Source organism: Leptosomus discolor, chromosome 7 (genome assembly GCF_034619465.1).
Source record: "Leptosomus discolor isolate bLepDis1 chromosome 7, bLepDis1.hap2, whole genome shotgun sequence".
NCBI classification, from domain to species: domain Eukaryota; kingdom Metazoa; phylum Chordata; class Aves; order Leptosomiformes; family Leptosomidae; genus Leptosomus; species Leptosomus discolor.
This window is the reverse complement of record NC_141397.1, coordinates 435,893-453,494: the sequence shown is the minus strand read 5'-3', so window position 1 is coordinate 453,494 and position 17,602 is coordinate 435,893. Positions and strand designations below refer to the sequence as shown.

Sequence of the window (17,602 nt, the reverse complement as noted above, 5' to 3'; positions counted from 1 at the left end):
CCCCTGCAAATGAACCAAGTAGCTAATCCTGCAAATGCCACTTTCATTGCCTGACTCCCTAAACTCATCTTTAATGTCTTTAAAGTCAATGTACAGCCACTGAAGAAAACCCAGTCACGATCTCTCTATCCCTCTAAACACCTGCCCCATCAGCTCTCCAAGACAGGCTCAGAAATAGGGAAACCACTTTTCATTCTTCAACCTTTTGCATGAGGTAGTTCCCCGGTGCTTTAAAAGGAGCTGAGAGCACCCACGGAAGAGCGTCCAAATCTGGCAGTTTGGGAGCACACGGCAGCACTTGGTAACAACCCAGGTCGAGGGAAGGCTCCTGTTTCCACCTGAAACATCAACGGCCTGGATGGATTTGAGCTGCGCCCATGAGTCACAAACTGGTCACAGCTGTACCGAGCTGCTGCTGCAATGGTTTGGTGCGATGTAAGCGTCTGCTGCCAGTGATTAACACCTCCATCTTTCAAAAAAAGGTATCAAACAATTTAAATATAAAGAGACTGATAGTAAACTGCTCTGTGTAACCAGCAAAAGCAGTCTGTACTGCAGCCTATTTAAGACCATACTTGTCCAACAAAGCACTTTCATTCCAAGGCTGTTAATCTCAGTGGGGTTTCATCTTTTTTTTTTTTTTTTTTTTTTTTACACCCTCTTTTTTTTCCCCCAACAAAAATTCAGTCAGTGAAGAAAATCAGAAGGGAATCTCAGTACTCAATTTAACCTAGTGTTTGACCAAATAACTGGTGTTTAACACAAACTTTCTGGAAGAGGAAGCAGGGTGCCACAACGCCAAGCTTTAGACGGCACACAGCTCACGCTTCGAGATGTGTAACACACCGTGATAACGAATCGCTCGAACATTCCTTGTTCCCCACTTTATCTGATTCCACACATACCATGACTGAGTACAGAACTCTGCATGTGTGTGCACATGGCTAAACGTAGTTGGTTACTACATTAAACACTATGCTTACATCCGACACTCCTGGAGGCCCGGGGTACAAAGCAAACCACCAACAGCTTCGCAGTAATCTGAAAGCCTCTGTAGCAACCACTATTAGCTACATAATGTAGCGGCCAGAAACTGGTATTAGCCCTGACTGTCCTGAAGCAAATTCATCAGCAGTTGCACACACACAAAAGGAAAAAGCTCTGCTGCAGAAACCAAATGTTTTCAGTATGAACAGATTTCAAAAAGCAACGGCAGCGTAAAGAAGGGTGATCATTAAGATTCAGCCAAATTCAGTGCAATGCTACATCCTCTATCAGATTCTCCCTTCTTTGTCTCGATCTTTTTTTTTTTTTAAGCAGAGGACAGCTACAAAAACAAAGGTGTAATCAAAACTGTTGTTCAACACAGACACGTAACTTTTTCTGTGATTCATACTCCACATAGCTTTAAAATAAACTTTTCAGTTTCTCTGTAAGAATTAGTAGAAATTCCTTCTAAAGACCTTTAGAAACAGTATTTAGGCACATATAAAAGGATGAGAGAGCGATTCTCCCAAGAGCTGGTTCTGTGTGCTGTAAGATACAGCAACTGCATAGCCACTTCCACTGAATGCCACCAGGAAGTTGGGCGAGTAACTTCCCTCTTACCTTCCTTTTCAAATGCTAACTCCTAAATACAGCAGCTTCGACTAGATAGTGCATCATCACCATCGGTGCTGGTTTGACTACAGCCCCTAAGATACATCTCAAAGACAACCACTAAAATCAAAGAGAACAGCAAACAGCTTTTGTTGAAAACCCTCCCACTATCTCAGGCCACTGGATTCTCCTCCAAGTGACTCCATTTACTTCACATTTATCTACCATTCAAGACTTAGACATGAAACTCATTAAACTTTTGTGGTCACTTTCACCCACCATGTGGTCAAAAAGTCATCACTGAAAGCAAGCTGCTAGCAGCAAGAATAATGAAAACACTGCACAGACCTCCGTGTAGTAACTTACCGCTTGTCGCCATGCCGTACCGCTCTAACCATGCTGCTTTAACAGTTCTAGACAAGTATTACAGTAATTTAGTGTTTACATAAATTCTAGCACAGCATTTCCCAGAAAGTATTCACCTTTAAAAGAGCATCTACATATATATTGTGTTGTGACATGATTTCCTTCACATCCCATTTCACGTTAGCCATGAGAAGCAGCATTTGTTCATAATCGATGGCTTTAGCAGCAACAATCCAATAAACTGGTTTACGTAGTTCACTGGCAGTTGATACTGTCTGAAACAGAATATAAATAAAAAGGAATTCAGTAAATTTCTGGCTAATAAGAGCAATAGAGAACTATGATATACAAGTATTTGCACCATATTGTACAAGTTTCAAATCTTCTGTTTAAAACGTGGTGTGAATGACACAATTCTGACCTGAGAATAGAACTGCTGGAGGAAAGGCTTCTTGGCAGCTGGCATCACCGCATCAAGATGAGGCTGAAGAAACTCAAACTGCTCAGCCAGAAACACCCTTTGAAAGCAAAGAAAATTTACTGTGAACTAAATGCAACATTTGGCATGTCTCTGTACAACTTTTACTCTAAATATTTGGCAATAACAATATTTCCAAAAACCTAGCAAAATCTAGTCCCAAGAAGAACCATATCAGTTTCATGCCAGCACAGCAACAAGCATTCTCAATTCCGACAATTTAAAAATACGATTGCAAAAACCAAAATGCTTGAATAAAGAGACTAAGGCTTGAATATCAACAATTCATACTTCTGTTTTACTCAGGATACGCTGCAGAAGTCTGACCCAAAGTCTAGTAAAGTCAGTGGACAAGTGTTCCGTAATTTCCACATTGCATAGCAGTCAACATTCCTAATTACTTATATACTAGTGAATATTTAGAAGATAGAATATGAGATCAAATTCTCTCTCAGGGGTAGGATTTGTTAACAACAACATAACAAATATATATGTTTCTAAGCATAATGAATGCCAAAGAAAATAAGCTCCTTTGAAAATACATTTTAAAAACAAACTTCTAATCTTTAACTGTCATCTTGAGTGGGGGAAAAAAAATTTCCTATTTGACTCTTACTATTGTTCTGACCAAATAAAAACCCCTTTGTAAGTTTTGTGTTACTCGCTGGTTATAATCTCTTCTTCACAGGTACACTTCCACCCCCTGCAGAGAGCATCGCCATCCAAGCCAACCCAGCATGAGCTAAGCAGTTCTGAGTCCCAGCCATCGCCATCTGAGTACTCAATGTAAGGTTTAAATGAACCTTACAGATTAAATACTCCCAGTAGCCTCTTTAGAATTCAAGTTTTTTCCTGTTAGATTTGGCCCTGTGCTGTCACAAATTACCAGACCAGCTGCAGTAAAATTTCATTGCTTGTGCCTGCAGGTGGTTAGCCCAGATGGTTAGGCCACACTTCCGTTAATTAAGAAATTACCTCCATCACTTATATTTAAAACCATATTGAGAGGTAGGGATTTCTGACCTCTCAAGAAGGTTTTGGCTCGTAATCACAATCTCTTAAACAACCCATAGCTTCCAGCGCACAGTAAATAACCTACAAGGATTCCGTGGCCACCACTCTCTCTGCCAAACCATACAGAGAATTGCCAGATGTCAAAACTACGAGATGACTGAGGTGTGGGCTCGGCACCTTCTCCTTTCTCTCTTCAGCAGCTGTGAGAGTCCCTGTCGGATCAGCAGAGACCTCCTAAAACAAAGAATTTAACAAATGAAAAAACACAAAACCAGCAAAAATGGCCCCAGCTGAGCACTTTCCAATGACAGGTAAGATGAAGGAAATGTTTCCAATTCTAAGGCGTAATTCAAATCAGGCCTGAATCAAAAGACAACCATGGAGTTTTCTATTCGAACAGTGAGGTGCTCACACAGGTAAAAAAAATCACGTCATGTAGATCAGTGTCTATCTCAGGGAAAAAAAAAGGCGGCGAAGAAACCTCTCACTACACCTCAGCGCCCACCCAGGCTTTAGCCCAGGTGCCTACTGGCAGATGGACTGCTCGCCCTCGGAGGCAGGATCGGCCATCTGACAGTGACCAAACAAGGAGGCAAATCCAAGGAATATTACTTAAGCTTAGGCTTTACTACTTATGTGAGCTAACTTCAGTAAAACACAAATGATGTTTTTAAACAAGTTATCATTCCATGAAAACGTCTATCCTGCAGACACCTCGAGTGCAGAAAGCAAGGAAATATTCACAGCACAGGGTAAGAATCTGTAATAAGAAACAGGTTACACAAGTGCCCTGGTGCAAAACTAAAAAAAACCAAAACTCGAACCAAAAAACCCCAAAACAGCAGGGGGGGGGCAAACAAAAAAATGGGGTGGAGGGGTAAAAGAAGAAAGAAAGAAAAAAAAAAAAAAAAAAAAAAAAAGAGGGGAAAACCTCACCTGTACATTTGAGGAATGTAAGTACAAGTTACAGCTGAAGGCAGAATCACCGAAGGAAGACGTTCCCAGGGCTATCACGTTGGCCTAAGCAGGTATATAAATGGACACCCCCCGAAGCTCAGCTATTTGCCAAAACCACGTCAGGTCACACGAGTGCAGTTCTGACTTTGGGTTCATTACTCATCCCATGCTTACTGCTTACACACCGGCTATAAAAACATGAGAACTACTACAAAGCAAAGGTGACACAGGACCAAGGTAGGCATGATACGGCACTGATTTCTCAAGTAAGAGCCTTCCATGACCCTGGGTATATACAACAATAATGCTTAAATGTGACATCTATGGTTGGACTCAAAAACCAAATTAGCATAATTCTCAGATTGCTGTAAAACTGGATAAAGATGAAGCCAAAAACATGACAATAAATAAATAAATCAGCTTTGCAGCTTGTGGGGCTTTTTCCAGTTGGAGACAGAAATAAATGGAGAGGAAATCACAGTGAAGTAACTAAAGAATCAGGAGCAGGAGGAAGAAAAATAGACTCAAACTGACCACAACAGTCACCAGGAGTTTCTTCTAGGCTTCAGAGGAGAGGAGTGACATGAAATAGAGTAAGTGCTATTCACATGTTTTTCAGACAGCTTTGCCTAAGAAAAAAGGAAAGCAGTGAGCACTAGAAACACTGACGGAACTGAGTGGTGGCCTAACTCATTCTAAATATCAGGACTGAGACAAGGAAGAAGCTGCATCGTAGATCTTGAAAAGCCAAGAGAAAAGATACTGCACAGATGATCAGGTGAAAAGGGGAAAAATCAGCAGGGAGGTTATTCTGGTAGCAAAATACCTGACAGACCCATTGTGGTTATACTGCAGCAATTAAAGGCAGGGCAGGCGAAAATTGACTACGTTAAACTGTGTAAGGACTTGGTGAGAATGAGCGAGACAGACCGAGCAGGAAGATCAAAGCTTTGCTGCTACAGACGGAGCAGCACCAGGACATGTTTACTGCTTGGATGAAAGTCAAGGCAAAAGTGATATTAAGAATACAAAACAACTGGGAAGATAATAGTGTCCAAGCTGTTAAAAATGGTTTGAGGTGTGGAGGAACAAAAAGATCACAAGTTTCACTTTGACTGTCTTGGATTCTAGTCGGCAGTTGCCTCCTGTGATGTGACAGCCCAAGGAACAGGGAGGGGGGTTTGCCAAATCAGAAAGGCTCCCTCAGCTCTGCGTCTCCCGAAGGCGTCGAACACCAACACAAAAACGGGCTACAGCAGACGGAATAAAGCACAGGCTGGGAAAGCGGACTGGTTGCTATCGAGGGTGAGGAAAGTATCTTCAGACTTCCGAAAAAGATTTCGTAATAGGTTACAGACGCAGAAAGCAGATAATGCAGGGAGCCTTGAAGGATCCCCACAGAAATTCTGACATTAAAACCAGGGACTGCCAGCTGAGCAATGCCATCAACACACACTGCAGCGCTAGAAGACCCCACAGAAACAGACCAATGAGCAGAAGATAAAACTTCTGGTGAATGCTATCAGATACAGTTGCAGGGAGCACGGGAACATTATAAAGCCTAGTCACCTCACTATGCTATTTGAAAATGGGTTTTCTTTGCTCTCTGTTCACATCCAGCCACCTAAATCTGTAATTAAACTGGCCAGACATTTCACAATACGCTGAAGTTCGCATTCTGCTGAGTATCAGAATGAATAAGCAAGCCAGCAGACCTGGATATTTGCTACAACTCATGCAACCTCTTTCAGGCAGCTCTGAAGATACCTACCCAGCACATCCACAGGTGTCGTGCACACAGGCAGTAACATCTAATCATCTACGCATAACGGTCAATTCTCCAAAAATATTAACTGAGCCAAAGACACCGTTGATTAACTATCAAAACCCACTCTTTATCTGCCTTCTCTTTTTCTTTTTCACTGCATGTCATTCTCAAAAAAAACCCCAAAACAAAACAAAAAAAATGAGAAGCTTTGAAATGATAAAAAACCAAACCCACAACCAGCTCTCTATTCTTAGGAGAGACAGTGAGCCACAGATGTGGAAGAGAATCAGTGGTAAAGATTTAAGCATCTTTGTCTCTTTCAAAGACTAATTACAAATTATGTAAGGCTTAATTTTGTATTTATCACGCTTCAAAGTTGCTGCCTCTTCAGTATTGAGTACATTTTAAGCACCTTTTTTTTCTACCTGCCTGCTTCCCATGAAGACAAATACCTTGTGACCCTTTTAAATGCCAAAACTGCATTGCACCTGAAGACACAAAACGTACAGGAGACAAGGGGCTAAATCACAGACATGCTTGGGTTCATCCAGGGAGTCAAACTGGGGTCCAAACACACTGCCCAACACAGCCCAGCGTGAGCACTTGGTTCTCCTGACTTGCTCTAAAAAGCAGGCACTGCAAAAGCATGTTGATAGCAAAAAGGAAGCCCAAGGAAACAGCCCGTGTGCCAGTCCCCACGAAAAAGCACACGACCGTTCTGAAAGAGCTTCAGTGATGCATGTGTTTTCTTCTCCAGCCTTCATTAACAGAAATGATCAAATGACTGAAAGCAGCAATAAAGAAGCAAAACAGGCTGGAACAGGAAAAAAAGACTCCAGACTATTTAAAGAAATCAGATGTTTTGCAATGGACTCGAGTTGTTAACATTAACCCTTCCAGTAATTTAAGAAAATCTGCAAGACATTCTCTGTTGTCAGAGATTCCCTTTGAGCAGCCATGGAGACAGGTGAAGCCCTGGAAAACTGAAAGTGGGTGAAACGATGCCAATCTCAAGAGGAGGAGGTGGAGGAGAGTAGAAGCCAGGAAATTAAACTGCAGCCAGCCCAACTTCAATTTCAAGAAATGTCAGGTTACACTGAGAACATACTGCAGTACACAGCATCAAGCGTGCAGAGAGCAACACCAAAGCAGAACAAACTTGCTGAGCCTTTCTCTGCATCAGAGCAGCAGGTCTTGCTGGTGGAGCAGAACTGTGATATATCCAAGACATATTACAGCCTACATGGTGTCCCTGCAAGCAAACTGGGCAAAACACAGATTTGATAAAGTAATTTCGAGGTACACGTGGAACTGATGAAAACCACAAGATAGTTTTCTCCTTCTTTACCAAACAGGAAAAATTCCACAGTGGTTAAAAAAAATTAAATTCATCAGAAGCACCAAACTCATTTGATTACTAACCAAATAGCTGCAGCAGGCTCAGCAGTACAGGCTAACCAGCACTCCGCACAGACACCTTACAGCGGGCCTTATCTATTCAGTCTTCTGATGTCTCAGCCTGATGCCTCATACTGTCACAGGAAAAGAACTGAGTTTCCTACTGCTACACACGACTGGCACACACCACTAGCAATTATTGATAAAAGCTGCTTTGCTGTAAAGGCCTGAAAATACCAGGATACAGAAGTGTTAAAGCAGGCTAATGACTGCTTTGCCTGTTTAAGCGTTGCCAGTAACAGCAGTACAAGCTATAGCGTCTGCTTTGGGAAGGATCTTTATGTGAGACCTATCTTCAAGTTAAAGTTCACCTGGAACACGTTTTTACAACAGAAAGGCATGTAGTAGCAAATAACAGGTATCAAATAAGTGAGTGTGATATTGTTTGATTAACTGTTCGGTGTTTTACTTTAGCATTCAATTATTTACTCCCAAGAATAAATTCTTTAATGAACAGGACAAAAAAAGAAAAAAAAATCTATCTGTGTAAGGAACAAACATCTCCTTCAATCTCTTCCTCCAAAAAAATGTCTTCTGTAACAAGAGACTATTTTAATTTCAATAGTTTGGCTGAACTAGTGGCAAATCTCTGTTAAGCCTTCCATCTCAGTGGGAAGAAGAGACTATAAACTAATTACCTAAATCAGAAGTATAAAATACCTAAGCTAATTACGTCAAAACTTTGACATGCCATTTGCAAGAGACATTTTTAAGGGGCCTGACCTCATCGTGAACTCAGAAACATGTATTTATTTCAGTTATCCACAGAACTTAATAACAGACCAAAATAACTGATTATCTGCCATTCATGGCGGAGATAGTTGGCAGTTAATGATAATCATCCACTTTCACTAACTTTAAACAAAAACCAATAAACTGCACTACTTGTCCCCAGCACACAAAGTTCGAAGATAAGGACGCTGCTTAGAGACACACAAAGCAAGGAATCAGAAGTAGAAATGTCCCTTCTGAACCACCATCTGAATAATGCCTTGCAGCTACTTTGGGGCTTCCTGGTCTCTGTGGAAAAATATGAACATCATTGCTGTTGCAAAAACACATTCCTGTTAGAAATTACAAAGACAAGGACCAAATGTGTGTAGGTATGTCCTGGTTTCAGCCGGGATAGAGTTAATTTTCTTCCTTGTAGCTGGTGCAGCGCTGTGTTGTGGACTTAGTGAGAGCACAATGTTGGTAACACGTAGATGTTTTAGGTGTTGCTGCGTGCACTTGTCCCAAGTGAGGGATCTTTCAGGTTCCCCTGCTCTGCCAGCCAAGAGGGGCACAAGGAGCTGGGAGGGAGCACGGCCAGGACAGTCACCCCAAACTGGCCAAAGGGATGTTCCATTCCACAGAACGTCATGCCCAGTATATAAACTGGGGGAGTTGGCCAAGAGGGGCTGATCGCTGCTTGGGGACTGTCTGGGCATCAGCCAGCGGGCGGTGAGCAATTGCACTGGGCATCGCTTGTCTTTCTTGGGTTTTGTTTCTCTCTCTTTGTTATATGCCTTTTCATTACTATTATTATTATTATTTTATTTTAGTTATTAAATGAAAATAAACTGTTCTTACCTCAACCCATGAGTTTTACTTCTTTTTTCCGATTCTCCTCCCCACCCCACTGGGAGGGAGGAGGAGCAGACGAGTGGCTGCGTGGTGCTTAGTTGCCATTTGGGGTTAAACCATGACAAGGAATCTCTACATATCCCATTCCAGGGAACTGTCAGTGAGCAAATGTAGGCAGCTCAGAAAGAGGCACTTGTTGTGATGTGTTTGGCCTAATAAAAAATGCACCTCAGCATTATCAGCGAGGCTGAAACAACAGCACTTAGAATCATAAAATCATAGAATCATTTTGGTTGGAAAAGACCTTTAAGACCATCAAGTCCAACCATTATCTTAACACAACCAAGCCCACTACTAAACCATGTCCCTAAGCACCACATCTACACGTCTTTAGAACACCTCCAGGGATGGTTCTTCCTTCCCTTCTCATTCTTCTGCATCTGTTTTACTTTTGATACACCCTGTTGGTATGAATGAAGCACAGCTTGTAGGGTGCTGTTTCTGGAGGATCCAAATTATTAGCTCTGGAGCTGCTGCATAGCAGGAGTCTGTACTGACGTAATTCTGTCCTAGCTGTGAAAAGGCCTGGGCGTGAAGTTCAGACACACACACCAAGTTCAGTACAACGCGGCCAAACACATTTTTGAAAGCCGAATTGTTCTCTTACCCTCAGAAATTAAACTGCATCCTAACCTATTTTAAAACAAATATTAAAAGTGCTTGTATGCTTCATACTTTTGAGTTAGCATGCAGCTATTTCTTTAAGGCAAGGACAAGCAGCTGAGGCACAGAAAACTGGTTACTCAAGCACTGTAAGCTCCCAGCACGCTTCCACATAACTTACTATAAGGAAGCAAACAAAGACAGTTGCACTAACTGGTAGGATCCTTTTCTTTATTTTTTAACTAAACCCATTTCATTTATGTATCAAAAGAGATTTCAGACCACACTTAAAGCGGTATCAGTATTAGCAGTGCAGAGATTACCAAAAACCATAGCTGGGTAAAACCCCGTTATTGGTACATTTGTAACGGTTTTAAATAGGCAGCATATTTAAAGCAGTGGCACCTAGAGAACACACCTGCTCAATCTTGTACAGAGTTAAGTCCTTTGTCATTGTCATTTCGATTTCATCATACAAAACATCCGAATTACAAACACGTTTTTGTATCACAAGTCCAAGGAGGAGGGACACTGAAGTGGTGAGGTTTGGTTATTGTTGGGTTTTTTGTCTACTATAGCGTTTGCTGCTGCATCAGCGTAGGAGCAGCCCACAGACACTGAACAACACGCACGACAGCCGAGGTGTCACGCTGCTGCCCTGCGGTGATGCCCACAGGCCTGACCGCACGCCCACCCCTCAGCTAGTTCCTGCTTCGGCCCAGAACGTTCCCCGCAACTGCCGGGGGACCAGCTGCCGCGCATGAATTGCCCTTGGCTTTGCTATGGAGTGTCAGGCTGCGAAACGGCGGAGAGGTGATGCAGCTGCAGTTCAGAACTGCTCGGAGGGGAGAAGCAGAGGCAGGGGGTACGTGATGCACGAGGAGGGACACAGGGAAGAGGCGAGGAAGCGCTTTAAGTTGCTGCAGCCCTTCTGCTCAGTGCCCATGAGTCAGAAACCCAACTCTGTCCCTCAGTGGCCCAACTGCAAACCAGGACAGCACTTCTCTCTCAAGCATGGAGAGCATACTGTAAGCACAGCGAGGATTAAAAGGGCAACACTTCAGAACATTAGAGCAGCTGGGCTTTACTTTGCCAGAAGTGGAACCCCCCTTCCACTTTGCTTTTCCTTCACAAAGGAAGCTTAAAATTCAGCTGGATAATAAAAGGAGTATCCTAAAAGGTACCTGACATAAACCGGATAGCACTAATTCAGTCCCAAACAGGAGCTACAGAAAGTTTACACAAAGCTGGAGATGGCCACTAGCCCTCCAACTGCTCCTCTACCTCCTGACAGTAACTATAGAATAAACAGGCCTTCATCCATTCGGTATCTCAAAACAGGAATGGGCGAGTCCAAGAGGAAAGCTAGGAGTGATCCAGTCTAAATTACTGAAGAGTCTTGACACAGATCATAGAGCTCAACCCTCCCAGGCACAGACAGATCAGAGGAACTATCCTGACCCACATGCAATTCTAGCAGAGCCTTAGTCACAGATGCAGAACTATCAGACTCAGACCATCTTTGTGAAAATAAAATATTTGAAAGATGCTGCCACCAGGAACTGAAATGTGACAGAAATTATAACCCTTAATAAAGTACCATGAACAGAAGACAATGCAAAAAACCCAAAAATTCCCAACAGGGCATGAGACTGAACCCCACAACAAACACGAATATTTTCAGAAAGCAGTTTACAATAATCCAAGATAAGAGAGAACTTTGAGAGCAGTCCAGACCAGCCTATACAATCATGAAAAATAGTCATTTTATGACATTCACAAACTCTTAAAAATGAGCAAACAATAAAAATACTCAGAAGACTTTCTTCCTCCTGAATCAAACAGAGAAAAATTTCCATTTATAGTATAAGACCAGCATAAGTTCATAAGATATTAATAAACCTCATGGAATGCCTTTAAGTTAACAGCAGTTAGCTAAGATTTCTTTCTCCTTTCAATTCTTACCCGGAACAGAGCTATTAATTTCAATTGGCACTAACATTATCTGTAATAGCACTGTTAAATGACTGAGGAAGAAAAAAAAGTGCTGTTATTTTTCCAATTTACTCCTAGAAATGATTTTTTAAAAATTATTTTGACTGATAAAAAAAAAATTCAAGGCTGTAAAGAACCATCAGGAACTGTGACTACAGAGTGAATTTAAAAAATTCATTCCATAACTTCTCATTTTCCATAATCTTTAACGGATTTGTTTGCAAGATCTTCCTAGAATTTATTTTTCTTTCTGAATACACAGCCTTTGAGATTAATATCAGGATGACTAGCTTTTTTCTGTTTTAGAGAAGCCTGGTGTTATTAGTTATCTTATGCTCCCTCTACCGACTCTACAGGAAATGGCCTCAAAACCCATTAAGAAGCTTCTCAAAGAACAGTTCAGGATTCTATGCAATACAAGGAATTAAAAAGGCAAAGTACAATTCTTGGAGTGCCAAATCCTTGTGGAAGTCAGAGTAGAGCATCTGTCTTCTACTTCTTTCTAGGACAGAAGCCTTAGAAAATAAATCCTTCCTGCAGCACCCATGGTATTAACTACTATACAAGCCATTTATGATACTCTCACGAAATTTCTTCTTGTTTCAGGGGTTTTATATTTAGGTGGAAAAAAAAAAACCAACTTCAAATTTCCATTTTTGCATAGTTCTTAGCAATATTTCTTTATAAACTCTGCTGCTCAGTTGAATCCACAAAATCTACCTGAAGTCTCCTGTTTACCCTTCGTAAGGAGATGTGAAGGACAGTCATTTACTACCAGCACCATATTTACTTTTCCCATGTTGAAAATAAGTCATGAAGTGACCAGTGGGATATACTCTGTACAACAGGTCAGGGAAAGTTCCCCACAATTCAGAAATGACTTAACAAAGGACTTGTACACTACTTCTATGATCTTGTAAGGTTAATGATTGTCAGGATGACTTATTGTTTTGCTGTTCTTTTACTGAAGAAAAATGAGTCACCTCTTGTGTTGTTTTGTGGTTTTTTTATAAAGCATCTCATTTAATAAGGATAATACTGGAGTGTCTCTCTCTATTACATGAACTGTAACAGACCATAAGGTTTAAATACATAATTTTGTTGTAATGTCTAGCAGAAGTTATTGTTTTATTGTCTAGTAGAAACTAGATTTCATACGACAATGATACCCGCATCACGAAACACCATGAAACTAAGCCTTTGTCATTACAGACACTAAATAGGAAGAGAGATAAAAATCAGAAAGCCATGATGAACTACAATTCCTAAATTTCCTACACAGACCTCTATTCCACTGAGCATTAACAAAATCCATGTACTTACCAGATCAATCAGACTCTCCTGGATTCTGTTGAGTGTGGTGCGTAATCTGCTGCTACTGAGGCCCAGTCCTGTGGACTCAAACTGGAAGAAATGCACTCTGTTTAAGTTGGGAAAGGAAAACTCACTGGTTTAAACGTTACAGCGATACAGCAACCTTTAGCTCGTAAACACTAGCTACAGTTTACTTACATTAAAGTTTTACCACACAGTCACAACCACACAAAATGAAAAGGAAACCAACAGAGGTCACGACACTCAACGCCACACTGGTGTGAAGAATGACCCAAGCGCCTTTCATGAAGATGACAGCTTACCACTCATACCAATAAACAACCAGTTCCCTTTATGGTTACAACACGGTATTTGTGTGCAGGGCTCTAGATTTTCTCATGTGGGTGATCAGCCCAGAATGGTGTACCCAATGCCCCCAGCGAGACTTGCACACCACACCCAAGCCAAACGGTCTTGACTTCTCTCTCAATATTTTTGTAACTCCTTATTAAGTATCTAACTTGCACATGCAAAATTACATCCACTGATCTCCAAAAACCAGCCATTACTACTTAATGCTTGTAAAGATCTACTTGAGAAATGTGCCATCTTCATGTTCACGGCTCAGAAGTATTATGGGGCAGATGTTCAGCTGGGATAAATCAATATAGCTACACTGATTTCCTGGTAAATGCAATGAATTATACCAGCTGAGGGTCTGATTCGACATGCATAGTTATTGTAGCTACTTATCTTCTACTTTCAATTAAAAAAAAACAAGGAACAAACTAACACAACAAAGGAAGTGGAAATGGGACAGCTAAGAAACACACATTTATGTCAAGAATCTGGAAGCATTTGAATACAGTTCTGGTATGTGATTCACACCAAAAGGCAATGTACTGAACGATAGCTAGAACACTGCTGTACACTGTGTTGTTAGTCTTCCTTTCAGTGCAGTACATCAGGGAAGGAAGTGCTTGAGTTCATGTCATCTCCTCCGCTCCTTTTAGATACAAACTGGTATAATTTAAGACCCCATTTACTGCATCTAACACTTCTGACTTAAGATGTCCATCTGCCCCAATCCTCCTATAGACTCCATGAAAACTGACACCTGAGCTGGCTTCCCAGTGGAAGTACACTCTGCTGAAACCTAGAACCTGATCTAGGAGACAGAAATCACTATCCTAGTGTCTACATTTGATAAAAAGGAGTGTTCACACCTTTGTTTTTCTGCAGGTGAAGGAAGCTTTTTACAAAAATGATTGGTATTTTGCTTTACATTTTTACTGTAGAAATATCAGTTCTGAACTGTATTTGTGGGTCAAGATCAACTGAACTTTGATTTTGCAGTTATGTGGGTGAAAAAGAAAAAAAGAAAATAACTTTTTTCCCTTTAAGAAGCACACCCTTAATTCTCCAAATTATCTTTTCCTCCTCCTTGATGTCATACAGTAGTTTTTCAAGATATGGCCATAAGGACTGCAAATTCAAGACTGGCTATTCTCCCTGCTAAGGTGAGAACAACAGAAAAAAATACCTGCTTAAAGGGTAGGAAAAAAAAAAGTATTCCCAAGTTTCAGACATCAAATTCCATTATAAGGAATTTGAACCTGCACCATCAATACTACACATCACACAATCTGCCACTAATTCTTTCTCGTTCTGCCTTTCCATTACTAACTTTCAATAGCTATCAGTACCTTTCAGTTACTTATTCTACACCGACAAATTTCCCTCTAAAGAATGGCAATTTCACATTTGAAACATATCTGAATGAAAAGGAATGTAAAAGTAAACTTAAATTTCCATAAAAAATTACACATCAAGAACTCCAGATTTATCAGGCATCCAGTTATAGCCCAAAGTCAGAATTGTGTGTCCACATGGATGAGGGGGAAAAAAACCAACAAAAGACTGTGGCTCAGCATTTTTCCACAAAGACAGAACCTCGAGACTTCACACAGAACACGTCACTCAGTATAACTGCTTTGCTTTGTGGACCTCTTCGCTATCTCTATATGCAAAATGGTAGATATTTAAATTCCACAAATTGATGACCTAGTAAGGCTAGTGAGAAGAGCAATAGACAATTTACAGAATAATTTTACTCATCACCAATTCTACAGAACCTCTTATAGTTAAAAAAAGAAAATTCAAAAAGTGTTTTCCATAAGACTGGCCATTGGTTTACAAATTATTATAATGTCTTGTCAAAAAAAATTAAACCTCACCCCAAGTTTACTCTGCTAAGGAAGACTATTCTGTGGCATGTTCATGAATGTCTTACACTCTAGTGAGCAGATACTAAATAAAGGCAATTCCTTTTTAATTTCCATAACTTGAGAGAAGGAGGAAAGGCAGCCTTAACTTGCACCCCACAAGTCAAAAATGTTTTGAAAGAGCAGCTCTGGTTACAACAGCGTGCACCTTCTGGCAGCGAAGAAAGCCAAATACTGACTACACAGGATAATCATTCTAGGGAGGTCTGAAAGAGCAATGACTTAGCATCGTGACCGACATAGAACTCGACACGTGCATTGGCCAGTTCGGTGAAAAGCAAGGGCCGAAATGAACTCTGTACGATTAATCACCCTCCTTACGTGTGTACTAACCCACACACACAGCATAAGCACAACATCCACAAAGGACTTCAACCCTTTAAGGACGTTATAGCACCAGCACACTTTTGAGAATCCCATTTGATGCTACCTGGCAAACGAAACAGGAACGCTCTCAGTGGTCTAAATCACATACCATCACCCATCTCTGCTTTATAAGGGTTTATAAACGCTCTGGGGAGTGAGGGCATCTCAGCAGCATTACAAGAGGGTTTATTACATTCATAGACCCTTTGTAAGCATTATGTTTCCCGTGGAAAACCATCTGCCAAAACAAAAATTAGGCACGCTACAAAAACACCACAATTTTACCACCCATCTGCTGTAATGTTTACCTGCCTAGCACTGTGCTGTTCTCTGCTATAAGTAGAGAGTGAGGAACTCGGTATGGGCTTTGAAGACACAAAACAGAAGGTGAAAAAAAAAAAAAAAAAGCAACACAACATGAATACCAGAGCAGCTGACTAAGCCAATGGAAATCAATTATCTTAACAACAACAAAAAAAACCAACCCAAAACCCCACCCATCTTCTAAACACAAACAAATTGCAAATACATTTGTCCTGCCAAAGAACACAGCTCAAAACCATTTAGAACCATATGTTGAGACTGAAAATCCATTACAATTTGCCAACAGATGATGATGAATTTGGAACCCCATGATATTATTACTTGTGGAGAAATTTAGGGGCCAAGGAGAGGAGAAAATTGTTTTTACACGCAGCTTTTCATAAATGCTTTAAGACAATTCTGTTGAAAGTTGATCTATGTTCTGTACCGACTTCGCCAACAAGAATTTATTTCAGCTACAAGACCACGCAAAACCCCCTTTTCATTAATGCAATTAGTTTGACAGAAGAATACTAGATCTGAAAAAGTGTATTTCAAACCTTTTAAACGTAACTTTCCTGGCCCCCTTCTCCTCTTCCATTTCCTACTCTTATCAAAGTTAAAGAAATACATACAAGAAAATTAAATCACCTCATACTCCAAACCACCACCCTCCTTCTGCAGACTGCTCCTTAGCTCCCCACTTTCTGCCACTACTTTTAGGTATTTCACACCGTCTTTCCTCCCTTTCAAAATACTGCTGGGAAAATTAGTACAGAACCTATTCAAAACATAACAGGATCCGTGTCCCAGTGATAGTGGTGCTCCCAGTACTTATTACCCTTATTGCTGATCTAATCAGCCCTTTCTTACTCCTGCATTCAAATCCATTCTGTTGCCACTAATTTTCCTGGGGATTACATACTAGGTCATATTTTAAGTCAAGAGTTCTCCTCTGTATTTTCATCCTGTGTGTACAGTGGTACTTGGAAATGAATAATGTTTCTACCTACCATGTCATTTCGGCCAAAAAACGTATAGACTGCATACAGATAGTAATCGAAGAGCTGGGACATGAAGTGGATCACATCAAATGCAATTGGTTTCAGAATGTTCATCATCTGCATGTATTTCCCTTAAAAATTAAATACAGAAGGTCAGTTTCCTCAGCACAAAGACAGTGCTGAGTTTGATAAAGGCAAAACCAGCTTTACAAAGTTTATTCTTTAGCCTTGAATACTGATTAAGAACAACTCAGTAATACTTTAGAGATCAGAAGGTTTGAAAACAAAGCTAAATATGATGACTATGGAACCAAAATGCCTCAAGACTTCTCCAAATGAGCATGTTAATCCGTATCAAAATGTCTTGAACCATTCTTGACCTTCTGGTACCGAATTCGAAATATACAGCTCTCTGGATCTTCCACAAGTTTCAGCTTCATTTAGCCAAAAAATAACAATCCCCTAA

At 40.8% G+C, this 17,602-nt stretch overlaps 1 protein-coding gene across 3 annotated transcripts in view; it reads right to left on the bottom strand.

Moving 5' to 3' along the window:
• VPS50 (VPS50 subunit of EARP/GARPII complex) overlaps positions 1-17,602 on the bottom strand; it is a 76,156-nt gene that overhangs the window by 5,707 nt on the left and 52,847 nt on the right. For 2 of the 3 annotated variants that reach the window (XM_086467703.1, XM_086467704.1), the window contains exons 21-25: positions 17,146-17,267; positions 13,188-13,268; positions 3,543-3,691; positions 2,387-2,483; positions 2,082-2,240 (exon numbers count right to left, since the gene is read on the bottom strand). In XM_086467703.1, coding sequence (XP_086323829.1) covers positions 2,082-2,240; positions 2,387-2,483; positions 3,543-3,691; positions 13,188-13,268; positions 17,146-17,267 — 608 coding nt within the window. Of the gene's footprint in view, positions 1-2,081; positions 2,241-2,386; positions 2,484-3,542; positions 3,692-13,187; positions 13,269-16,137; positions 16,195-17,145; positions 17,268-17,602 lie in introns of all 3 variants that reach the window. The other variant, XM_086467702.1, reaches the window with a different exon arrangement.